Source organism: Herpailurus yagouaroundi, unplaced genomic scaffold (genome assembly GCF_014898765.1).
Source record: "Herpailurus yagouaroundi ecotype Mexico unplaced genomic scaffold, PumYag 141, whole genome shotgun sequence".
NCBI lineage: Eukaryota > Metazoa > Chordata > Mammalia > Carnivora > Felidae > Herpailurus > Herpailurus yagouaroundi.
Window position 1 is genome coordinate 50,544,685 of NW_024412396.1, and position 26,569 is coordinate 50,571,253.

The following is a 26,569-nucleotide window of genomic DNA, read 5'->3' on the forward strand; positions in this document are numbered from 1 at the left end:
GAGGCTGTCTAGGGAACCAAGGATTAGAGGAGAAAGAGTAACCTACCAATCACTGAATCACTTATTGGGGCGTCTAGGGTGGAAAAGTTAAGTGCCAAGGAACCTTAAGGGGACGGTGTCTGGGTGGGGGTTCAGTTTGAAAGGAGAAAGAAGTTGAGGCCGGTGTTCCTGGACAAGGGCTGGCATCTGTCTGTAGTGGACGCTTCCCCTGCGCCCCCACCCCTGTCTCTCTTTGAGGGGAAGGACACCCTGGCGACAGGCTTCCTCCTTCATACAGTATGTACGTTTTATCTCTGCAGACTTCTTGCAGACTTAGTTTAAAGATCTCAGCTCAATACCATTAGTGTATATCTGCAGAGGGCCCTTTGTAAAATTGATTAGAAAGTGGGCTTTTGCATGTGGGGTGGGGGGTGGGGGTGGGACCTAATCGGATTTGAGCGCTAGATGGTATCTAATTCCCCGCATCTAGCAACTGGCTGGGGGACCTCCCTGGGAGCCAGGGCCCCTAATTTGGTTTGCGAATACATTAGCCACACAAGCTGAGGGGCTCCTTTGGGAAGACGCTTTTTGGGGGGATGGGGCAGGAAGACGGTGGGAAGGCTGAGGGAATGAAGAAGGGGGTCTTTCTGCCTAAGTCCTGGAACATAAACTGTATCTGAGATTACCGAGGGTGTGCATTTCTGATGGGTTTACCCTGTCCAGGAGAATGATGCAAACTTTGAAGGAGACTTGTTATTGTATTGCTTGCCATTCAGTGAGCCCCTGTGTTTATATGTTTTTCTTCATTTTTTGGTCTTTCTAAAAAAGTAATATTCACATGTATAATTAAAAAAAAAAAAACCAACCAGTATGAGAGTACAGGCAATGACTGGTGTGTTATTCTTTTTCCCCTCACCCTTGGTTCCCTATAGTCTCCCCAAGGTAACCGTTGGTACCAAATTTCTGTAAAGTGAGCCAGTTTTAATTTCCACTCAACGCATTTATTGAGCACCTCCTATTTGTTTGCACTTTGTGCTGGGGCACAAAGGCGAATATTAGCCAGCGAGAGGCTAATAATCAGATAGGGAGACTGACCCAGAACAGGGGAATGAACTGGGCTCTAAGCTGTTTGGGGGGATTGGGGAGCGCTGTGGGGTCAAGGGCTAGGTTTACTGACTTGACTTCATGCTCCCCACGACCTTAGTTTCCCCTTCTGAGAAGTGGAGCTACTTCTCTTTCTTGTTGTTTTGGTATTTAGAAGATGTCGAACGGCCTGACTGATGCGGTTTCACGTCTTCCAGAGGCCAGCGGGCTGAGCCCCCTTCTTCTTCCCACCACCTCTCCCCAACACCAAGTACCCCATACCCTGCCCCCCCAACCTCTGCTGGAAACATTGGGCTGTGGCTCATTTGCAGGGCTGCAGGAGTGCACGGGCTGCGGACCTGAATCCTTCTGTCCCCACTTCTTTCAGCCTGTGAATGTTAACAAGTCCCCCACATGCTCCTGACAACCCACTGCCCCTCGCCCTACAAGCTCCTTATCCCAACCCCAACCTCTCCCCACTGAGGAAGGTTTTGTAGGGCCCACAATACCTCGGCCCCAATGCTGTGCTGTAAAATCTAGAATTATGTAACAGCTGGATTACGGGTGATTATTAGCTTTGCTTAAAGATTTTCCGTTTACACAAGGATTAGCCGCAGGGTTCCTTTAAATAGCTAGCTTTGCTAATGCATTTGTACTGCAAAGAAAGGGTGCATGGGGGGAACGGGGGACAGGACTGTGAAGCCGAAGGCCTGAGTTCTAAGCCATCTGTGTGATGGTCATTTTACCTCTTGGAGCCTCCGTCTCCTTGCTGGTGAAAGTGAGATGCGGCAGCCCTGCCCAGCCTCCGCGTCGCCGGCGGGGACCGCGAACGCGCCGTGTGTAACCCGCTGCCCTGCAGATCCGAGGTGGCCGCTGCCAGGGCGGCGCCTTTACGCATCAGGTGGGGCCGACCCGCGCACGCCTGGTGTGCGATGTGATGCGGTTAGCCCAGCAGACCCTCTAGGATCGCCGCAGCCGGCCCCGCAGGGGTCCCGGTGCCCAAACCCTGTAATCCAGCACCGGGGATTTTCTGGAACTGGCCCCTGCCCACCTCTCCATCCGGATCGCAGATTCGGCTCTGCCCTCACCTGCGGTCTTCCTGGCCCCGCCCTCTGCCACACACCTTGGGGCCAGACTCCCGAGGTACTACTGTTCCCTGGATGTGTACTGCAGCTTTCCATCTCTGCGACTTGGACTTGGACGAGCCGGTCCAGTCCCGCCCTGCTCTGCCTGGGAGGCCATTCCACACCTGCTCCCCTCTTGGCCTGGCTGACACCTTACTTGTCTTTCAAAACAGCCTAGATGGCTCCTCCTCCAGGAAGCCTTCCCTGACTCCCTTCTTTGCTTTAAGAGTTGCATGAATATGAGTTTGTGACTCTGCCATCACACTTTTGAACACACTGACCTCGTGGTTCACTTTTTGTCCCTACCGTGAGCTTCTGAGCTTAAGGGCAGTATCCCTCTTGTCTTTGACCCCGTAAACATGTGGGAAAAGAAATTAAATAAATAAACAAGCAGTAACTGCTTTCTGTATGAGGTAGATGGAGAGTGCCTGGCTGGCCCCATCCGTAGAGCATGCGACTCTGGATCTCTGAGAGTCATTAGTTCCAGCCCTGTTGGGGGTAGAGATTACTTTAAAAATGTTTAAAAATATACATACCCATCCCAGGAAGCATACAGCCTGTCCTTAAGGGTAAAACCTTGGTATTAGACAATACGAGTCCCAAATAAACTCTGGCTCTACCCCAACCGTGTGACCAAGTTACTTTGCCCCTCAGTTTCCCCATCTGTAAAATGGGATCATAATAGTTCTGACCTCTAAAGGTTGCTTTGAAGACCAAGCAAGTTAAAATGTGTGTGTTGCACTTAGAACAGTGCCCGGATGTAGTTCTGTGTTTTCCATGTTTGAGGGTGGATTTGCGTATCTGGAATTCGACCCCTGTGGGTCCTCCCTAGGCCCCCAGCATCCCCTGGTTGCTGAGCTCGCGGTTTCTCTTTCCTCACTCCGGTGAACTTTCTCACTTCCCCACCCACCCCAACCAGTCAGCGCAGAAATAATCCAATTTTACTTGATTATTAGTCATTACTTTCTGCTGCTGTTTTTGTTTATTACTTTAAAAAAAAAAAAAACACAAACCATTCTAGATTTAATTGAGTTGATTGATTAGCACAATCACCAACTGGAAGGAGATACTCTGTAACCCTCTCCTCCCCCTGCCTGTATCTTACCCCAGAGAGGACCAGGGCTGACTGCTGGGGTCCAGGGCTCAGCCTACCTCAGGGCTGCTACCCAGAGGTGCAGTGGCATGGCTTGGTGGGTTGGGAGCCAGGCACCTGACCTTGTCTGGCCGAGTGATCTGGGGTGAGTTTCTTACCCTCTCTGAGCCTCAGGTTCCTCACATCTGTAAAAGGGAGATTGAACTAAAATGAACCTTCTTATCCTTTCTACCCCAAAATTCTAAGGAAACTCTATATCTAAGCTCCCTGCTCAGACCTGGTCTGTGAATCGTTCATTCATGTGTTCAACGTCAGTAAGAGCCCACCCTGTGCCCAGCCCTTAGCCGGGTATGTGGAATCCAGCTGTGAGCAAGGCAAGGGCCTTGCCTTCTAGGTGCTGGTCGGGGGGTGGGGGAGCCCCCACAGGCAGCAAGTCTAGTGTTCATAACTGTGTCCTGAGTTGAACAGGGTTTCAGAAGGGAGTCTCTAACTCTGGAAAGTTGTAGACAGGGTGGTATGTGGGTTCAGCCCCAAACAAAAACAAACCGTACAAAACAAAACTGAAGAGACCAGGGGTTGGGGGGGAGGGACCTTTATGGAGGCCACCTCTGTGAGCCAAGTACTGTGCTAAACACTTTCTTCTCATTTCCTCTTTAATCCTCTTTAATCCTCACAGCAGCCCTCTGAATGAGGGAATTGGATAGCAGTTCTACAGATGAATCCACCTGAAGCTCAGAGAGGCTAAGGGTCCTGCCTGAAGTCACACAGCAAGTGACTGAGAAGTAGACCTTGAAATGAACCTGAATGACATCAAAGAACGTCTTCTTTCTACAGTTTCACACCATGTGACAATATCCAATAATTTGAGAAAGTTTGACAAAAAGTTCAGCTGATTTCCCCAAATAGCACTTATCTTTTCATTTTTGCACATTATTTTCCACGTATCCCCTTTTTATATCGCATATGTGTGTAGCTGGTGCAAAGGCCCTGAGGTAGTAATGCCCGTGGAGTATTTGGAGAAGAGTAGGAAGTCCATGTGGCTGGAACATGGGGAGAAGAGTGGAAGGTGAAGTTGGAAAGGGACGCAGGGCTAGCGCTTGGGGGGCTTTGCAGACTAGGGTTGGGATTGGATTTTATCCTCATCATGTTCTGCCATTGACTTCCAGTTCCTGTTGTACCAACAACTCTGCAATTCAAGCCAGTGGCTGTGGCATTATTTATCAACGTTGAGGCTGTTTCCAGTGGTGTTTGTCTGTGTGTGCACGTGTGTGCACACACGTGTGTGTGTTTGAAGGAAATACTACAGGTCACGTTTCAGGCACGTGACCTTGTGCTGCTGCCGAACCGTGTTAGTCTACGTCAGTAGGAATGAGGTAACTGGCTCAGTGTTTGATCATTTGTATGGCTCGAGGCCAAGAAGGCCCCACTGTGATCGAGAGAAGGACAAGGTGTTCCAGGCAGTGGACTTGTGTGCGCAGAGGAGCGGAGCTAAGGAGGAGCGAAGCTTGTCCAGAGGCCGCTGGCCGTGAAGGAGGAGCCGGGGGTCGGAAAACAGGTCAGCATGCGTGGTGCGCCTTCTTTTCAAGAGGCAAAGTTGGAGCTTTCCCTTTTTTGTCTTCCAGTTTTTAAAAACTTTTTATTAGAATAGTTTTGCATTTGCAGAGAAATCACAAAGGTCGTGCAGAGAGATCGTATATGCCCCCGTGCAGTTTCCCCTCCGCTCTCAGGTCACCATGGTGCGTTCGTCACGATGCAGACACTTGATGTTGGTGCATCGCTATGAACTAAATTCTGTATTTTATCCAGACTTTATTCCCTTTCCCACTGATGTCCTTTCTGTCTTCCAGGATCCAGCCCACAATCCTGCACTGCATTTCGTTGTCCTGGGTCTTTAATCTCCTTTGGTCTGTGACAGTTTCTCAGACCTTCCTTAGTTTTTGTGACCTTGACGGTTTTGAGGCAGGCTGGTCAGATATTTTGCTTTTGCACTTTTAAACTTTCTGTTTCCATTTGGAATCCGGATGTTGAGAGGCTGTGAAACGTTGAGGTCCAGCTTGGAACTCAGGAGTCCGGGGGCCTGGGTTCAGCCTCGGTCCCCGACCCATGAAGCAACATCTAACGAGGAAACCTTCTGCCCTTACAGTGGGGGTGAGAATACTGTCCTCTGGGGCCTGATGAAGGTTAACTGGGTAGACGAGTAAGTGCTGCTCAACTAGGTTTCATTTTTACTTCCATTAGTGGGTGGGGTACCTGGTGGGACTCATTGTCCTAAAGACCTCATTCCCTTCCTCTCCATGAGCCAGGTTGTGAACTGTCACAGGGTGTGACCACTTTGTAGGAGGCTGACACTTTGCAAAAGCTTTTGAAAATAAGATCTTAATTTGATCCTTACATTAACTCCCTGAGGCAGCAAAGATGGGTTTTCTCTGCTTTAGAGGTGAAGAAACTAAGGCCCAGAGAAAGTCAAGAACCTGCTGAAGGTCATGGAGGAAGGGGCGGAGCAGAGACTTGAACCTGGACGTGGGAGAACCCAGATCTGGTGCTCCTCCCAGCATAGCCTGGCTGAGCTGGCTAGCAGATGGGCAGGCAGCTCTCGGGGGGATGTGCATGGAGAAGCCCCGCTCTTCTGATTGTGGCCTGGAAGGTACTGTCGTGGGGGCAGGAGGGTTGGCATTTGGTTTGGTAGACGCATCAGGGCAGGAGACTGGAGAGTTATGGATTCCCAGTCTTTATGTGTCATATTGATCTCAGGCCATTGTATTAGAGGCAGTGTTTCATTTTGTAATGTGGATTTTTTTTTTTCTTTAGGTGATTTCATTTTTAACCCTTGAGTTATCTGTGAAACCAACAAGAGCAAAAAGCTCATGACTGGCATCCAGCTTCCCAGGGAAATCTCAGGGCCCACTGTGTTACGTCCCGTGTCATATGTCGTCCCTCTCTGGCAGATAGCTAAAGCTGTCTCCATTTTCCTGAAAAGGAAATAGAACTGAGCCCAGACAAGGCAAGTAACTGTCCCAAGGACACATAGCCTCAGAGCTGGGACAGAAGCCATACCAGTTAGTCTCCGGGCTTTTTTTTTTTTTTTTTTTTTTACAAAGTATAATAAGAACTTAGGAGACCTTTGTGCTGTTTATTAAAAAAAAAAAAAACCCAGAAATATAAATATATAGTTCTACTCTTGAGAGGGTGTGTGTGTGTGTGTGTGTGTGTGTGTGTGTGTGTGTGTGTGTGTGTATTATAAAGAAGAAAATACAAAGCAGTTTTGGCACCTAGACCAAAAGGCTGAAATTTACCCTTAATTCCACCAAGGCACACACACATTGGAGAGGTGGCTAGTCTTTTCCAAAAGGGACCCTGGGGCCTGTAGCTGCCATTCATCCCCTTGATATTGGGGGTTCCAGTTCCATCTGCTTTGAACTTTGTATTCAGGGCTCCCAGGCCTCTCCGTGCCCCTCAGAGCTCTGCACAGAGATGACGGGGCCCTGGTAATGCTTCCAGTTCTCGGTGACGCCTCTTCTGCCTACTCCCTATCGCCCGGGTTTTCAGGTTTCTGAACAGCCTCGTGTCTCGCTGAGCAGGTGGAGTGTTCACCTGCCCCCTTTCCTTTTGGTCCCAGTGGCTGGCCTTGATCTTCCCTAGGGGTGAGGGCCCCCGGGGTGGCTGAATCCCCAGACATGGGTGTGAGGGTGGATTAGAGCTCGAGACCTGAGTCTAGAAGCTGTGTGCCTCAACATCCTCGTGCTTCGACGGGTCTTCCCGTCTGTAAAAGTGGACTAAACATCCAGAGTTATTGCGAGGATTCAGTAAGCTTGTGTGTGTAGAGCACTTTGCACGTAGTAGGCGTTTAGCACAGAAAGGACATTTAGTCTTCCGGTTCCATTAAATAATACGGCAGCGTTAACGTCCTCTTTTTCCCCGAAGGCCTTCCTTCCGCATCTGTTTTCTCACCGAGTCTTTACCACAACCCAAGCCAAGCAGGGTAGTTTTCTTGGATCCAGTTTACCAGGGCAGCCGCTGAGATGCAGACAAGGGTAGTGGTATGCCAACACCATCCGACAAAGCGGGGTGGGGGGGGGGGGACGCGCATCGAGGCCTGACCCTGAGGTCCCAGGGGGCTGCTGGCTCGCTCAGGTGTGTCCCAGTCTGGCACACACCTGGAGCCATAAGAGCCTTTCTCACGGGCCTGACGGCAGCACCTGGCCCTCCGGATTCCCCGCTCAACAAGGACGTTTCTTTCCGTCCTCTCCCCCCTCTCCCCAAGAACAGCTGTGCCCCCCACCCCTGATCAGACTTCCCAGTCGGGTTGGGTACTGGCAGGGGGTGGCCCCACCTCTCAAGCCAGTGACGGGGCTGGTGTCATTGCCAGCAGCATCTTGGCGGGATGAAGGTTGCATTAGTGAGCAGTGATTGAAATGCAAAATAACATTTTGATCGAGCCAGCAGGCTGTTTATTTATCAGATCAATGGTCAAAATGCCCCATCTGGAGAAGTCAGTGTGATAAGTGACAGCATTTCCAAGGGCAAGCCTGGTGAATCCACCTGACCCCCACCAGCTCAGCCTAGGGGCGGGCCAAGGAGCCTGGGAGTGACCCCCACCCCTGCTTTCCCTTTTCCCCATTTTCTTCTTATGTCCAGTTGATAGAGGAGATGACTGAGACCCAAACTGTCAGAACTTTCTTGCTGTGCCTGGAAGGACCTGCACCCAAGAGAGCAGAGGAGCTAACAGTAACACCTTGTGTTCACTGAGCACTTTACCGTGAGCGGGTGCTGCGGTGGGTGCTCTACATTGATTGTGTCTTTTACCCCTCAGAGAAACTCTACGAGATAAGTGTCTTTATATGACCCGTTTGGCAGATGAGGAAACCGAGATACGGAGAAGCTAAGCGGCCGGTGGCAGAGCCAGTAAGTGACAAAGCCAGGATCCAAACCCAGATGGTCTGGGCCCCGAGGTCGGGGAGTGGCAGTGAACCCTTTCCAGTTGTACAGAGTCAGGGTTCTGAAGTCAAAGCAAGCTTTTTGCAGCCCCAGTTCCTGAAGGCTTTATAAATTACATTGATTTTTTTTTTTTGTATGAAAATACCTTTTTTTGAACAGTTTGAACCCAGATTTCTCGATGAGTGGGTCTGAGATGTTAGCTTGTCTACGTTTCTTCGAAACACTTCGTATGATTTTGGATGCTTAAAAAAACAAAAACAAAAACCCCCCAGAAAGTAAGAAAAACCCGTATGTCATTTGTAAAGTCTTAAAGCCAGGATCAGCAGAATTCTATGGGAACTGGTGGCAAGGTTGATCTTTTAGGGTCCTTTCATTGGGAATTGCTGGACTTGGGTCTCTGGGCTCTGCTCGTACGCTGCGGCTGGATTCCTCGCTCTGAGTGCGGTCCTGTCCCGGGGCTCAGGCCTGGGACCGTCCCATCCCGAAGAGAGTGCAGGCCTTGAGAATTCTTGTTCCACCCAACTCTCAGACCTCCTCATTCATTTGTTCATGAACCAATGTTTATGGAGCCTGTGCTTGTAGTGTTCTAGACACAGGAAACAGCGGGAAAGAAAGACACAACCCTGCCCTCAAGTACAGGGGGCAGAGGCCCCGTGGTCGGAGCATGGGGGTGTCATCAAGAAATGGCCAGGAGGCCAGTGTGGCTGGCACAGAGTGACCACGGGGCAGAGTGGGCAGGGGATAGCATCTCTGCTGGTGGGGTCAGACCTTGAGGGCCCCTGGCTGCTTTGAGCAGAGGACTGTTGTGACTTACTCCCCTTTATTTGTAACTCACTCCAGCACTTTCTGGGTGTGACCCCTGCCAAGGTATTTAGCAAAATGGGGGAAACAATAGTACTTATCTCAACAGGTTGTTGCCAGTGACAGGATGCATGTGGCCCTGAGCCCCGCAGGGAGTAAGCCCTTGGCCAGTGGGCACTCTCATTGTCACGACACAGGTGGCAAGCAGGTTCCCAGTTGGCTTCAGAGCCAGGTCCCCACCTGCCCACCTGAGTTAAGATGTTTGTCTTTGTCATCTGCCCAGACCGCCCATTAGCACAGAGACTGAAAACTTGAGTCAGGAAGAGAAAAGGGTGCTGGGAGCCCCAAGCCTCCTGTGTCATCCTCTCTGTGCACAAGATCACACAGGAAGGACCGCTGCCTTGACCGGGTGGTGGATGGAAACATCGTCCCCCTCACTGGGTCTGCACACTGCCCTGTAGGAACACAGAGAGGGAAATGGGACTTAGGCCCAGCAATAGCACACACACAAGAGACCCAGGTGTGTGATTGTACAAGGAGCAGAGGGGAGGTCGGCAGTGTGAGCCACACAGCTTATGTGCTGATTCAGTCTCGGGTCGCATCAACAGAGGTATAGTGTCTAAGGGGGAGAAGGGTGTCAGTACTTCTCTGCTCAGCACCTACCCGAACGTACCTGGAAGGCTGTGCTCTGTTCTGATGTTCGTCTTTGTGAGAAGTAAACAGAGCAGATGAGTTATTCTGAAAGAAGGACAAAGTGTGAGGAGGAGCGATCCCAGGACCAGGGGATGCTGATCCTGGTGAGGACAGGGCCACCAGGGAGCAGAAGGCTGCCTTCAGCAATCAAGAGGGCTGTTGTATAGACTTGTTCTGTACGTCCTGAGGGAAAGAGTTGTATAAACTATAACTGGAAGTTGCAGAGAGAAGAAGTATTTTGACTCTTCACAAATAACTTTAAAAAAATTCTTTTTAATGTTTTTATTTTATTTTTGAGAGAGAGAGAGAGAGAGAGACAGTGAGAGCAGGGGTGAGGCAGAGAGAGATGGAGACAGAATCTGAAGCAGGCTCCAGGCTCTGAGCTGTCCGCGCAGAGCCCGACCTGGGACTTGAACTCACACACTACAAGATCATGACCTGAGCTAAAGTCGGACGCCCAACTGACTGAGCCACCCAGGCACCCCACAAATAACTTTTTAAAAAAACTACTCTGAGTGGCCAAAGGATGGGAATGGCTGCTTCCTGAACTGGGACTCTCCCATCCCTGGGGTCTCTAGCAAAGGCAGGCAGCCAAGGACAGATCAGAGGCACTTTGAGGTCCTGGCCTGGTCAGAATTCTCTTGCTGGAAGAGGGCCCTGCCTGCCTCTCCCTGCCTCCCTGCTGTTCCTCCAACTCCGCGCTTTCCCCACATGCCTCCCTCCCTCTCTTTCTCCAGGCCTCTGCTGAAATGTCACCTCCTCTGAGAAGCCTTCTTTGGCCACACTATCTGGCCCTGCTTCATCCTCCCTTATACCCCCTTCCCCTGCACGGATCACTAACTGAATGGATACTATTTTGGTCATTTAATTATTGTATTAGGCTGGATACCACTAGTTATTATTACGTACAACCCCAGAGTTTCAGTGGCTTAACACAACGGAAGTTTCCATCTTGTCCGTATGGACATATGTCCATATGGCGTTCGACAGGTAGCTTTTCATGAGGTTATTCATGGGCTTGGGCTCCTTCTCGTGTGTGGTTCTACCATTCCCCCAGGGCCCTGGGGCTCTCTCCTGGATCCTCTGCCTGGATCCTGTGTGGCCCACCCGTGGGGGGAGACAGAGAGAGCAGGGGGTGCAGCGTGGGGAGTACCGTGGGAGATTCTTCTGGGCCAGAGAGGAAGTGACTTACATCATTTCGCCCACATTCCGTTAGCCAGCACCTCGCTGATGGCCACAGCTCCCCATAAAGGAGGCTGTTAAATGTAGTCTCCCTGATGTCTAGGAAGAAATGAAATTGCTCTCGGTGAACTCCTAGCAGCCTCAGCTAGACTTGTTCATCATATTTCATTAATCTATGTCATCATCTATTGTTCAAGACACCATTATTCTTGGAACCGCTAATCAGATTAAACTATAGCATGCCATCGATTCAAGATGCATTCCGATTGCCAAGATGCTAAAATACGAAAAGATGGTCAGTGAGATATGGTATTGTCACTCTTTGAGGGCAGGAAACTGTCCACCTGGCGTGCCGATCCATCCCCAGGGCTAGAATAGTGGCCGGCACACTGTAGATCTTCAAGGGATGGTGACGGAATGTCTGAGTGAGGGAGGGAGTGGATGAACGAATGAGGAGGGGTGGATGAATGAATGAGTTGCCCTTTTGGTTAAGTATCAGAATGCCCCTTGTGCGAGGTTGTGTCAGGGGGTCAAGCTGTGCTCTCTCACCTGAGCAGAGTGCTCCTGCGTTTCGGAACAGCTTCCAACAATGACTAAGACCCCGGGGACTCTGCCCCTGGCCAGCACCCTTCTCCGCTGCCAGCTGCGAGTTTTTCCTCCCTTGCCGCACACTGATGCAAAGTGTGACCTTGCTCATTTCTTGAGCTGTCCCTCTTCCTGCATCTGTCCCTGGAGAGGCAGCCCCATCACCACATGTCTCATGGGAGAGACTCACTGGCCCAGCCAGTCGGCTGCACACCCCTGGGTCAATCAGCTGGGCCAGTGGGGTGGAGGTCTGTGAGAATGTGGCAGTTCCCGAGGGATGGAGCTGTGTGTGTGTGTGTGTGTGTGTGTGTGTGTGTGTGTGTGTGCGCGCACGCGCGCGCATGCATGAGCCTGCATGTGAGAGGCGGAGTGTTGGAGTGAGGTGTCAGCTCCCAGGAGAGAGGCTAGTTAGTTCTGACAATTGGTTCTGGTAGTACCTGAATAAGGAGACCCATGTCCTAAAAAGGGACTTTCTTGGTGGAAGTTCCAGCACACTGAGAGGTACACAGATTCGTGATTGAATGGTAGATAGGAAAGTGCCCGGATGGATGAACGCTGGGAGACAGAGAATAAACAGTCTTGCTTGCGGTGAGATTAATGTTTAAGGGGCACCTATTGGAAGCCATGTCATTACCCAGAAAGGGCTGCTGTCATAACAGGCAGCATTTACTTATTGAGCATGTACTGTGTGCCAGGCACTGTTTTAAGCCCTTTTCTGTAGTAACTCGCTAATCCTCAAGACCACCCTCTGAGGTGTGCACTGTAATCGGCACCCCCATTTTGCAGATGAGGAAACTGAAGCACAGAAGGGTTAAATACCCTGGAAGAGGCAGAACTGGCATTCAGACTCAGGCAGTCCAGCTCCAACCACTAAGATCTGTGGCCAGCACCGTGGCTGCTGTGAGAATCAAGTACCATCTAGAAATTGCCAGGTGTATTCAGTGACAGTAGGTGGGATGTTTATACCACATCGCGGCTTGATGCAAGGTGAAAATAAGACCAGATTCCACAAGAGTTAAGATCAATTCGTAGATGTCAGATCTCCAGTAGCTATTGAAAGGAAGAATCCTTGCGGTGTGTTTGGGGGCATATTCTGAATTTTTGGTGTTGCCCTTTCTCTAAACACTCCCTCTTGTGGTGTTCAGAGCCCAGAGTTGGCCAAGGGGACTCACGGAAGAGCCACGAGGCACCTCTGGGTCTTGTTTGAGGGGACTCCACTAAGAGGACCCAGGTGAAGGCTGAGGTTTGGGATCAGTCTCTCCAGAGGGGCCCCTTAGTCTAATTTGCGGAGAGCCACGGTAAGAGCCACAGAGGCTGTCCACTGCGGGCCGGAGCTCGGCTGGTCGATGGACCCTCCGAGCTGTCCCGGGGCACTCCCACTCTGCATCCGCTCATCTCCCCCTGCTTCGGCAGAACTTCTCTCTTCTCATTATGATGGATGCGGCCTGGAAAATCATGGATAAAAAGCCCCGATTGAAAGGCGCTAATTACCCATCATTATTTTCCATGCCGTAATTTGTGTGGAACGAGATTTCAATCAGTTGTCCGGGACCAGTCTGGTTTTGACTAATCTCTCTAAGACAAGATGCTTAATTACAGATTTTTGCCATAGCTTTAGCACACAGGGGGAAGCAGGCTCTTGGCTGAAGCCAGTTTGATTTGGGGTCATGTTGCAGTCCTCGGTCCCAGAGAGGGCCCCAAGGGGAGAAAGAGGAGTGTTAGGAAAAGTATTCTGAGGGGACCAGATAAAATCGAGCCACCACAAGAGCGGTGCTGTGGTAGCATCCTGGCAATGGAGGGTGGCAGGTGGGGCCCTGCCAGAGTAAGCCCCTTCTCCCGGGGAGGGGGTGAGGGTCACCACTACTCACTATGTCTCTCAACCCCAACCAGCCTGGCTCTCTAGTTAGTAACTTGGAGTGAGTAACTTGGAGTGAGGGCTTTAGTCCCTCATCTGTAGGTCGCCAGGGTGGACAGCAGAATCTGTAATTTACAGGCCACTGACCCCAGCTGTGCTAGTGTGTCTGTCCAGGAAAACAGACCTACTGTTGAAAGATACACATATGTAAGGTTTCAATCACATACAACTGATAAAAACATCACATATTAAAATAGGTGATTTAGACTACTCAGGGGGAAGGTCCATTTGAATTAAATACGTGAGTTTAAGAAAAAATTATATAATTACTGGACCTCATATGTATAGGATTGGATTAATTATAATCCTTGCTTCCTAATACTTGTCATCATTGGCCACCTCACCCTCTCTCCCTCCCTTCCCTGCTTCCTCCCTTCCTCCTGTGTAGTCAGTGCCCCTGAATCCCTATCCCAACAGGAGGCGGGGACATTATTCACATTTAGCCGTGTGGTCCTCTGCATCCCATCCCCTATTAAGGGCTCCTTCTATATTCTTTAATGTTTAAAACAAATTTTTATGTTTGTTTATTTACTTATTTATTTACTTATTTATTTATTTTGAGAGAGAGAGAGAGAGAGAGAGAGAGAGAGAGCAAGCCAGGGAGGGGCAGAGAGAGAGGGAAAGAGAATCCCAAGCAGGCGCCATACTGTCAGCACAGAGCCTGACTCGGGGCTCCATCCCATGAACTGTGAGATCATGACCTGAGCTGAAACAAAGAATCACACACTTAACCAACTGAGCCACCCAGGCGCCCCTGTATTCTTAAAAAGGGTTTTTTTGTTTACTTATTTTTGAGAAAGAGAGAGAGACAGAGAGAGCACAGGCAGGGGAGGGGCTGGGAGAGAGGGAGACAGAATTCAAAGTAGGCTTCAGGCTCTGAGCTGTCAGCACAGAGCCTCTCAGAGCCTGATGCGGGGCTCACACGCATGAACCGTGAGATCATGACCTGAACTGAAGTCAGACACTCAACTGACTGAGCCACCCAGGCACCTGGAGACTTTTTTTTTTTTATTTTTGGGACAGAGAGAGACAGAGCATGAATGGGGGAGGGGCAGAGAGAGAGGGAGACACAGAATCGGAAACAGGCTCCAGGCTCTGAGCCATCAGCCCAGAGCCCGACGCGAGGCTCGAACTCACGGACTGCGAGATCGTGACCTGGCTGAAGTCGGACGCTTAACCGACTGCGCCACCCAGGCGCCCCACCCGGAGACTTTTAAAGGAAGTTTAGCTGCGCTACTTTGAGGTTCCCTGAGGGGCTGATTCATAACAAATAAAGCTTTGTTGGAGGGTCTGAGGGTCTGCTACAATGAATCGCTCTGGTGGCCCCTGGCTAACGAATTAATTATAGAAATGTACATAAAAGTCTCTCAAGTGTTCAGAAACCATTTTTCTTCTGTATAGTGGATTGCCATTTTTAGGCTTCTTTATCCTCTTAATTTGCCTAACCAACCACTTTCCCTCCTGGCAAATGGCAAGTTCCTTGTGGAATCATCCTGCATTCTATATCTGGGGACTTAGTTGAGGGAAGAGCTTTGCTGGGTTTGACCACAGGCGGCCAGATGATGAGTTTTCTAGAAGGGGCTTCCAGGGAGAATCACAACAGTAAGCCAGCGTCTACAGAGTGCTTTGCTGGGCACCAGCTTGGGCTACACGTTTTGCATACACTAGTTTATGCTCACGCAGAACAATCCTATGAAGGAGGTGATTGGGCCCATTTTACAGATGGGCACTCTGAGGCTGGCCTCAGAGTCAGCAGCTAATACGTGGCAGAACTGGCTCATCTGATGCCAGCGTGCAGGCTTGTAACCCTTACGTGACAGTCACTGATTTTGCTCTTACAAGTGTGGCCTCAGCACAGAGCCAAAAAGGGGGCTGTGGGCGCAGCCCTCTGCAGGCCTCTCGGATTGCTGTGTTGTGCGCGGTGAGGTGGGCTTTGTCCCACAGAGGAAAGCAAGCCAGGCCCTAGGCTAACCGGGCCAGTTCAAAGCGCGCTTCCCTCCTTGAGCTGTTCCTCCGGAAGCTTCCCTCCTGCTGTCTGCCCAGCAGGCCGTCCTCAGGGGGCCAGGTCCCTGGGAGTCCAGCGTAAAAGTTTATAATTGTCTCTTGCTGGCACACGGGAGTTTCTCTTCCTCGACAGATGTGTGGCAAAATAGCTCAACTGTTTGGGTTTCACTCAGAGTTCCCCAAGATTTTTTGGTCTCCATATGAAGAAAATCTTCAACCCACTCCGTTGTCCAGCAGAAGCAGAGACACCACGCACCCCGCTCCTCCAGTGAGCTCAGGCACCCCTGGAGGCCAGGCCACTCTGAGGCACAAGGCTCCACGCTGGATGTGAAGAGGGCCAGGGGCAGAGAGCGCGCTGGGGTGGGAGGGAGGCCATGCCGAATCAGATGGTGGTGAAATTGAGGCCAGGGCAGCTCTAGCTGTGCTCCTGTTCTGCATGGATCGCGGTTGGGGGGGGGGGGGGGGGAATGATGCCTCGAGGGCCTGCAGCCACTGACTTCTGCTCTTGCAGAGGCTGCTTCCGTGGGGCCTCTGTCCCTCCCATACAGTCAATAGTCATCGACCCAGTAGGGAACTGGGTCCCAGCCAACCACAGATGATGGACTCCGTGTGACCCCCTCCTCCCCAGATTGAAGCGTCTGCCACGGCCCCTCATCGCGAGGCTGCACCCTCCCTGCACACCATCGCGGCACCCACCCTGTGGCCACCTCTCCCCACCTGTGCCTTGGCCCGCAGCCTCCACCTCTGACATCTTCCCTGACCCCATCTGCAATCCCCCGACTTTCTCGCTCCTTCCTCTGCTCTCCCTCAGCCTGAAGTCCCGGAGTCCACCCTGTTCCTGGTCCCTCCCCCTGTTTCCTTCCATTTCTGCACTTTCTGCTCTCACCCCCTCTGTTCCAGACCTGCACCATTCATCCACCCAACCCCCCACTGCGGCCCGCCCCGCGCTCCCTCTTTCCTCATACATCTATGGCGGTGGTTCTCATTCTGGGGTGATTTTTTTCCCCAGGGAACATTTGGCAATGTCTCTTCCAGGGTTGGGTTGCCCTGGCTGGGGCATCTAGTGGGTAGAGGCCAGGGATGCTCTTAAACACCCTGCGGTGCACAGGACGGACGGCCCCACAACCAAGAAGTCCTTTGCCCCAGATGTCGGTAACGCCCAGGTTGAGAAACCCAGATCTAAGCTGCTGGAGGAGATGGGGCTCCCCCTGCGTTGGTGCACCTGCAATGTGAGCGAAGGGACCTGGTGAACCCTGGAGACCCTGATTTCTGCTCTCTCCTCCCACGACCACCCCCCTCCCAGTTTCTATTGCAAACTCTCTTCCTTTTCCTAGACTTCCTGCCCGTAGCCTTCACTCCCTGTGCCTCCCTTCACAGACTGAGTGGAGGGGACAGAGAGGCGAGGGCTCTCAGCTCTCCCCTCTACCACCCACAGACTTCCCCTGTGCACGGCCAACCTCCCCCCCCCCCCCCCTTACTGCTTCAGCTCCTTTCTCTTCCTGCATTCCAGATTCATGTCAAACCTCTGCCAGGCCTCCTGGCCACATCATTCCTATGGTACTCAAACCTGATGCCCCTAAAGTCACAACTGGGCTGCTGAAACAAGCCAACCTGAACATGCAGACTTCTGGGCCCCCCTTGCAGAGATGCATGTACAAATTATGACTGTGGTCAGGTCAGGCCCAGGCAGCCACCTGTTCAGCAAGCACCTCAGTTGACTCTGGTGAAGATTGAACTGGAATTTGGGAAAAGCAGACATTTTTTACCTTTTATATCTTCAGTCTGTGCATCTTGATCTGTTCTTTACCATCAGCATTGAACATAGAGTCACCATGCAATTCATTGCCCACTTTGGGGAGTAAAGCGGGGGCGATGGGTACTTAGCAGGTAGGATCAGGATCGCCCAAGGCAAACTGCAAAGTGTGGATCCCATAATTTTTAAAAACCTTAAGTTCCTTCCATTCTTTTTTAAAAAAAAAATAAATATATTTATTTAAATTCAAGTTAGTTAACATATAGTGTAGCAATGGTTTCAGGAGTAGAACCTCGTGATTTTTCTCTTAAATCTAACACCCAGTGCTCATCCCAACAAGTGCCCTCCTTAATGCCCATCACTCATTTAGCTAATCCCCCCTGCCTTCCGTCCAGCAACCTCCAGTTTGTTCTTTGTATTTAAGAGTCTCTTATGGTTTGCCTCCCTCTGTTTTTACCTTATTTTTCCTTCCCTTCACCTATGTTCATCTGTTGTGTTTCTTAAATTCCATGTATCAGTGACATCATATGATTTTTGTCTTTCTTTGATTGACTTATGTCGCTTAGCATAATACACTCTAGTGTTGTTGCAAATGGCAGGATTTCATTCTTTTTGACTGCTGAGTAGTATCCCATTGAATATATACACCACATCTTCTTTATCCATTCATCCATCGATGGACATTTGGGCTGTTTCCATGCTTTGGCTATGTCGATAGTGCTACTATAAACATTGGGGTGCACGTGTCCCTTTGAAACAGCACACCTGTATCCCTTGGATAAATGCCTCGTAGTGTAATTGCTGGATCTTGGGGTAGTTCTATTTTTAATTTTTTGAGGAATCTCCATGCTGTTTCCCAGAGTGGCTGCACCAGTTTGCATTCTCACAAGCAGTGCAGAAGGGTTCATTCCCCTTTCTTCACATCCTCACCAACATTTGTTGTTTCCTGAGTTAATTTTAGCCATTCTGATGGGTGTGAGGTGATCTCCGATTGTGGTTTTGATTTGGATTTCCCTGATGATCAGTGATGTTGAGCATCTTGTCATGTGTCTGTTAGCCATCTGGATGTCTTCTTTGGAAAAGTGTCTGTTCATATCTTCTGCCCATTTCTCCATTGGATTATTTGTTTTTTGGGTATTGAGTTTGATAAGTTCTTTATAGATTTTGGATACTAACCCTTTATCTGATAATGTCATTTGCAAATATCTTCTCCCATACAAAGGTTTCCTTTTAGTTTTGTTGGTTGTGTTCTTAACACATGCCCCTCCTCATCAAAGAAAACCAACAATTACCCACAATAACAACAAAACATTCTTTATCTGCCCCCATGATCCCAAGTTCAAGGGAATGGTGCTGCCTGAAGGTCTGAAGGTGTGCCAGGAGGCACCCCACTCTCACATCCTTTTCTACCCTTTGCAGCCAAACTTCTGGAAAGAATTGTTGCATTCATGACCTCCTCCAGCCACGGTACAGTGGTCTCCATCCCCACTGAGCCTTGACACTCCCTGGCGACATCACCTGCCTCCTCCTGACTGCTCGCTGCAGTGGACGCTTGCCCATTCTGATCTCCACTGACCTTGTAGCCACACGTGACCTGCTGCCACCCCCTACTCATTGCATTTCCAACACACACACACTCTTTTTAAAGCATGCTTTAAAGAGCAGTTTATTGGGGCGCCTGGGTGGCGCAGTCGGTTAGGCGTCCGACTTCAGCCAGGTCACGATCTCGCGGCCCGGGAGTTCGAGCCCCGCGTCGGGCTCTGGGCTGATGGCTCAGAGCTTGGAGCCTGTTTCCGATTCTGTGTCTCCCTCTCTCTCTGCCCCTCCCCCGTTCATGCTCTGTCTCTCTCTGTCCCAAAAATAAATAAAACGTTGAAAAAAAAATTTTTTTTAAAAAATAAAGAGCAGTTTATTTGTTTTAAATGTTTATTTTTGAGAAAGAGGGGGAGGGGGAGGGGAACGGGGCAGAGAGGGAGCTCTGTGCTGACAGCAGAGAGCCTGATATGGGGCTCAAACTCACAAACCATGAGATCATGGCCTGAGCTGAAGTAGGATGCACTTAACCAACTGAGCCATCCAGGCGCCCCTAAAAAGCGTTTTAAAGGATGCTCTTTATAGGGGCTCCAGGGTAGCTCAGTTGGTTGAACGTCTTGACTTTGGCTCAGGTCATGATCTCACGGTTCAAGGGTTCAAGCCCCGCGTTGGGCTTTGTGCTGGCAGCTTGGAGGCTGGAGCCTGCTTCGGATTCTCTGTCTCTCTTTATCTCTGCCCCTCCCTTGCTTGCACTCTTACTCCCTCTCTCTGTCTCTCTCTCTCTGTCTCTCTCTCTCTTAAAAAAATAAACGTTAAAAAAAAATGCTTTTTCTATTCTTTAGCTTCCCCGGCCGGTTCTTCTTCCCCCACCTCCTGGGCTTCTTTCTTTCCCATCCTTTAAATTTTAATTTGGAATGCATGAACGATGTGCCAGAGGTCAGGAGAGTTGGACACAAGGTTTTCGTGGAGGGTCTGGCCTCTCCAGCGAATTTTGTCCCTTGCCTGGTGCATCGAGGACCCGGTAGCCTAGAAGGGTTCTGTGCCCCCAGAGAGTTCTCGACTCTCACACTGCAGGTCAAGAAATGGCTGTGAGGAAGGTTCTGGGCTTTGGAGCTCTTCTCTGCACGTTTTGAGGGCTTTAAGCTTGAGGCTCTTGCTGGAGGCAGGTCCTTCAGAGGCCTGGTTTGACGGGAGGCAGAGCGCCACAGAAGAAAGAGCTTGCGTCTGTAGTCAGACAGGGCCGGTTCAGGTCCAAGCTTCTCCTGTCCCTCAGGTGACCTGGGACAAGCTTTAAGCTCCAGCTTTTCTCTTCTGTAAAGTGGGGATGATCATGTCTGGCAGATAGGCTGTGAGGACTAAAAGGCTGTGGTAGAAAAGGAGGCATCCAGAGTGTGACCGCTCTTGGTGGATGGCCACTAAACTGGTCTAGGCCAGCCTCTGGGGCAGAGGACAGACCCGGCGACTCCTAAGCTTGAAAAAACAGAAAAGTTTGGAAGGAATCTTCCACACAGAAAAGAAGCTGTGCCCCCCCTGGAGGGGGTGTTCATTCAGTCCGCAAATATGAATGAATGAACAAGTGAATGAATGAAGACTGGTGGGGCCAGCGGTGGGAGCCGGGGGTGGGGGTGGGGGGGGAAGGGCGCCCCTGTGAGGGTAGTACCCCCTGGCTCTTTCTGGTGCTCTGCACACTTGTGTTTGTTTAGTCTGCTCTTCCTGAGACAGAATGAGCTCTTTTTTTTTAAGATTTTTTTTAACGTTTATTCATTTTTTTGGTGGAAAGAGACAGAGCGTGAGTGGAGGCGGACAGAGAGAGAGGGAGGCACAGAATCCCAAGCAGCTCCAGCCTCTGAGCTGTCAGCAGACAGCCCAGTGCGGGGCTCGAACACACGGACTGTGAGATCATGACCTGAGCCAAAGTCGGCCGCTTAACCGACTGAGCCACCCAGGCGCCCTGAGAACGAAGTTCTTGAGATTGTGGGCTGTGTGTGTCATGACCTTTCCTGTCCTCTGGCCAGCACTTGGCACACAGCAGGTGGCTGGAATAGGTGTGGCCTCTCCCTAGATAAGACATCCTGGGCAGGGTGGGGATGGGGTGCCAAAATCCCGGTCGTGGGAAAGAGAAGAGGAATGAAGTCCTCGGACCCTGCCCCTGTCCAAACACACACAACTGGGATGCGGGCAGTAAAGTAGTGGCTGGACTTCTGTGCCGCTCGGAGGCCAGGGTCAAGTTTGCTTCCTTCAGCCCCTGGAGTCTCCGAGGATGAGATGACAAAAGGCCTACTTTTAGAGAGAGACCAAATGAGGTGGATGACGTCGGCGTTGTGACGTGGTGTTAGGCTTCTGTTGACCTGGTGATACGTCGGGTAACTGACACTGCAGATAAGGGGGTAGGGGGACTAGTGCTGTGGCTATAATTACCATTAATGTCAAGTGTATCTCCCGAAACCTCTGGAGTTCTTTTGAGTTTCAGGGAGGGGTGGGGGGGGGGGGCTGGAGTCTGGGAGCCATCTCCTCGGCAGGATTTGTCACTGTGGGCCTGGGGTGTTCCTGTGACCCGCAGAGCCTAAAGCAGTGGGCAGGAGAGGATTACAGGTGGAAGGACCCCTGGTCAGCTTTCCCTGCCTGCCCTGTGCAGAGACGCTGTGGGGAGGTAACCCAAAGGTGCCTACCAGGGCAGATTTTCTGCTTGGATTGTGCCTTGCCAGGCTGATGGCATTTCCTGTGGACATACCAGGGACCTGCTGGTGGATGGAGGGGAGGCAGGTGGTCATATGGAACCCAGGACGATCACAGCGCACCAGCCAGAGCTATAAAAGGACCCAGAGGAGACCCTCAACTAGGGCACCCTCTGCCGATATAAGGGAAACACGGTGCTTGTGGGAGGGCGTCTCAGGGGACTTGGGAACGTTACATTTGGAACAGAAGAGACCTGAGAGCCTCTATCTTTAGACGCTGCATTCCAATAGATAAACTTGAGAGTAGTAACCTCACATGGATCTTTTATCTTTCTATCTGCAGCTCCCGGTTTCTGATTAGAACCACCTGTGGGGCAATGCGTTCCCTGTCCCTGCAGATGTTCAAATGTAGATGGATGGGACATCCCCTCGGGAGGTGTACTAACTATGAAATCATTAGTGACACCAGGGACGGCGGCCCCTCCCATCGTGAGATTGCATTTGGTGGTGTGGGGGTGGGCTTTGTGGGTGCTGCAAAGCAGCCCTTTCCCTGGTGGTGACCAGTCCTTTCCTCAAAGGACCGTTCAGGAAACAGGGGCTCCCTCTGGGCATTATTAGACGTGGACCATGGCTGCTACCCAGCGGACCCTCCGGTACTGAGACCCCTCCATCTTTCTGCGAATGCGGCCATACCACTGATCATTCAGCCCTTTTCCTTCTCCAAGATCTTTCTCTCTTTCCTTTCACCTGCTCCACGGGCATAAGCCTTGGCCAGCTCCTTGCCTCCACACAGCCAGGCCAGGTCAAGGACAGGCGGACCCAGCATGGTTCTGGGAGAAGGGACTTTCATTTTAGGTAACCTTTAGGACCCTTCACAGTGACCTTGTCATGTTGGTAATGCTCCCTTGCCTCTGTGGGTGAGGTAGGAACGCTCAGAGCTTGAAATGTAGGGTGAAGAAACTGCTAGGGATGCGAGGACCTAAGGCTGGAAGGGGCCCCCTCAGGTCACTTCCTGGAGACACAGTCTCTGGGGCCGGGTGGGGCTGGGAAGCCAGCCTGCTGAAGGGTTAGGGACGGGGAGGGGGAGGGGGCCTGGAGCCACCTTCCAGATGTGCCCTGGGCCAGAGGCAAACCCCAGAGAGCAGCTTTTGCCACCAGCCCTGCCTCTTGCCCTGGCCAGGTGCCTTGGTGGTGTGTCTGGTCCCAGTCTCAGTGATGGCGGCATATTGGGGAAGCACCAAGCTTGGACTTACCCAATGCCTCAGTGGAGCTGGGTGAAAGGGGTTATCAGGTCACAGCACTGAGGGGGTCTGGGCCAGGGCCTAGCACGCTCAGACTTCCAGCCACGGCCACCATGTACTTTTGTTGTGCAGGAAGATTGGCCAGCTATTTTGTCTGTCACCCTTATGCCAGCAATTTGCAGAGAGCTGGGGTGCCTAATCTAAAGTTTATCGATCAGACGTAGTTGTTTTTTGTTTTTTTTTTTTAATTTATTTTTAATTTATTTTTTTTTTTAATTTATTTTTGAGACAGAGAGAGACAGAGCATGAACGGGGGAGGGGCAGAGAGAGCGGGAGACACAGAATCGGAAGCAGGCTCCAGGCTCCGAGCTGTCAGCACAGAGCCCGACATGGGGCTCGAACTCACAGACTGCAAGATCATGACCTGAGCTGAAGTCGGACGCTCAACTGACTAAGCCACCCAGACGCCCCAACAGACGTAGTTTTAAAGGACGCCTGGGTGGTTCAGTGGTTTGAATGTCAGACTCTTGATTGTGGCTCAGGCCATGATCTCAGCGGTCAGGGGATCAAGCCCCGCGTCAGGCTGCACCCTGGGTGTGAAGCCTGCTTGGGATTCTGTCTCCCTCTCCCTCCTTATTAAAAATAATAATGTAAAATAAAATAAAACCCTAGTTTTCTCTTTGAGGACTCAGAAGGTTCTGGGGGGTAATGCCAGAAACTTGATCTGGGCTGTGCAGTGTCCTGACCAGTTGACCTTCTGGGCCAGCATTTTATCTCACCAACGCCTTAGCGTTCAGCCCCTCCCAGCCGCCCCGCCCACTCGGTGCCCGGAGCCCAGAGCTAATTCCTGGGTCCGGCGTCACACCCACCGCACCCTCCGCAGAGCTGACTTGTCCGTGCTCTGTGTCCGCAGGCTGCTGAACAGAATGTCCGCGGACGACCGGCACCTGGGCTCCAGCTGCGGCTCCTTCATCAAGACAGAGCCGTCCAGCCCGTCCTCGGGCATCGACGCCCTCAGCCACCACAGCCCCAGCGGCTCGTCCGACGCCAGCGGGGGCTTCGGCCTGGCCCTGGGCGCCCACGCCAACGGTCTGGACTCGCCGCCCATGTTCGCAGGCGCCGGGCTGGGCGGCACCCCGTGCCGCAAGAGCTACGAGGACTGTGCCAGCGGCCTCATGGAGGACTCGGCCATCAAGTGCGAGTACATGCTCAACGCCATCCCCAAGCGCCTGTGCCTCGTGTGCGGGGACATTGCCTCCGGCTACCACTACGGCGTGGCCTCCTGCGAGGCCTGCAAGGCCTTCTTCAAGAGGACCATCCAAGGTGCGTGAAGGCAGGGCAGGGGCTGGGTGGGCGCGGGCAGGGGCGCCCTTGCCTGCAGGTGCAGCGGGGAAACCCGGTGATTCCCGCCAGCTGCCGGGTCGTCCCCGCGCGCGGCTACAGCAGGGGTTTGGTAGAGCCCCTTTCCCGCCTCTCAGGGTTTCTCATTCGGGATTCCCCACGAGACTCTACCTCCAGCACTGTCGTTGACACGCAGGCACGCCCCTGTGGTGCCCCAGAAAACCCCGGGAAACCCCCACACAAATGCACTGTGCATGCGCCTCTCACTGGTGTGGGGAACACGGTCAAGAGCGTGTCCCTAACGAGCTGCTTTTTGGGGGAGAAAATCATGTTATTTTACCCTGCAGTTCCAGACTTCCTTGCTATAGAAAGAGTTGTTGTTTTGATCTTTTAAGGGCACAAATGAAACACAAATATTTTCTCAATTGGGAAAGAGCCAGGCCATCAGAGCAAGGGAAACCCACTCACCCTGTCTGATCGCCGCATGGCCTGTCTTCAAGGGCTGTTGCAGTGCGCCTGTGTGGCACTGTGTTCTGATGGCCACAAGCGAGGGTGGCGGCCTCTTTCAGAGGGTATGTGAGTGATTGATTCCTATGAAGGTGTGCAAGAGCCTTGGTGGGTGGCCTCTGGAAAGTCGCCCTGAGTTAAATGGGGGATGATGATGAGAACACTCTCCCAGAGCCGTTATCAAGTTCATGGCACAGGGTCCAGCCAGAGGAATGAACCTGGCACGTGGTAGCCAAGGGTGTTACTGCAGGAGGCCATGGGCAGAGCACTTGGGCCATTCGTTTCATCAGGAGTCCACTGAGCACCCACTAAGCACCAGCCATTGCTGTAGGTGCTGTTGATTGTGGATGGACAAACAGCCCCCCTCGTGCATGGAACTGAAGTGGGGTGATGCCATTCCACTGGGACAGAAACTGCAGCCAGGCTGGACCAAACCCAGGGACACCTGTCCCGTCCCTTGGCCCTGCCTGGCTGTCCTCAGGGTGTCTTCCCTCCCCCCCTTTCCCATTTCATTTTTGGAAGAGTCAGGTTGAGCTTTCCTGGGATGACTCTCCGTGTCTTCGTTCAACAAATATTTGTTTAAATTTCTTGTGACTATTTATTCATTAAATTAGTTGAGGGCCTTAAGATTGGCCATGTTTCCAGTTCTCCCTGTTAGTTGAGACGTTGTGGTGTAGTGGTTGCCCAGCGGGTTCCTGGATCAGACAGCACCATCCGTTACGGCTAGATGCCCCTGGGCATGCTGCCTCGGTTTCCCTCTGGGTTCATGTCCTTCTCGGTAAGGTGCGATGCTCTCATTCTTTCTTCACATAGAGATGTTAAAAGAAGAGTGAGTTGGTATGTACAAAGCACTTATAATATTGCCTGGTGCTTTGTAAGTGCTAAATAAATGCTTGCAGGTACGATTTTCACTTTTACCATATTACTTACGACGGTATTATTACTAAGACACACACACTTTGTTTTATCGTACACGGTGGGCTTTTGTAATTACATAGATGTAAGTAAAACGGTGTATTTTGATTTAGGATTTAAATTATTTTGGCTATCTTAGTTACAGATAATAGTTATTTTTTTAAGTGAACCCTTAAAAAAAAAAAGGTAAAAATTCAACCAGTACCAAAGAATGAAGCTAAAATTACAAAGAATGAAGTTAAAATTACATTTTCCTAGAACCCCAGACTCGGGTTCTTTACACCTTCCTGAGAAGGAGCCATGATATGCACTGCTTTTAGCGAGCGTTTACGGACTGTGTTCACATCAGGCACTGTGCTAGACTCTAGCACGGTGCGCGCACACTTTTCGGTCCCTGCCAGCTTCACACTCCTGAGTCTGGGAGGACACCCTGGAATCTCGGAATTTGAAAAGCACTGTGTGATTAATTGGGAGTCTCCGGCCTCGGCCGGGTTGAAAACCTCCAGTCTGAGAGCCAATCTGTATCATTGGGTATCTGACCAATAAACATGACATGTTTCCACCAGTTTAAGTCACTGAGACGGCAACTGTTTTCTTCCCAGATCAGGAAATGGTCTCGGTAAGATTTTTTAGATTCTTTGAGGTCAGCTTTTGAAAAATTGCTTTTTAGGAGACAATCCCGTTTTCTTCACTCCATGTGGTTCTTCACTGAGGGTTCTGGAGGGTTCTGGATCAGATTTTCTGAAAGTAGAGGCTGGGGCAGACTCAGAAACCCTGCTCTCCCTCCGCAGAGGCCCGGGCGCTGAGAGTGCCCTCAGCACTTCAAAAGCCCACTTGAAGGATTTGTAAACAGTCTTAATTATTTGCTCCACAAAGAGGATAATGATCTTTTCCTAGAAGTCAGAGGACAAAGAGCAGCATTTCGTGCATTCGGAGCTCAGCTGCTCTTGTCTCTGTCCTTTGTCACAAGTTCTGGTTCTCCTTTACAACCGGGAAGAGGTTTCTGTTTAGAACCCGGAAAAGTACACTGTAAAGCTGATGGTTTGCTCTAGTCATTTCATTAAGTCTTTGGTTTTGTTCTAACGTGGATTTTGACTGTTGTTTCTGGACATAATGGTTGTAGAAAATGTGGAAACATAGTTAAAGTATAAAGAGGAAGACCAGTAATTGGACAGCCTCACAAAGACCAGCGGGTACCGTGTGAGTGTTC

The 26,569-nt window shown here is 51.1% G+C and overlaps 1 protein-coding gene across 2 annotated transcripts in view; it reads left to right on the plus strand.

The window, feature by feature from the left end:
- Nucleotides 1-26,569, plus strand: part of ESRRB (estrogen related receptor beta) — a 172,385-nt gene that overhangs the window by 93,256 nt on the left and 52,560 nt on the right. For both annotated transcript variants that reach the window (XM_040477791.1, XM_040477790.1), the window contains exon 2: nt 23,510-23,919. In XM_040477791.1, coding sequence (XP_040333725.1) covers nt 23,510-23,919 — 410 coding nt within the window. The remainder of the gene's footprint in view (nt 1-23,509; nt 23,920-26,569) is intronic.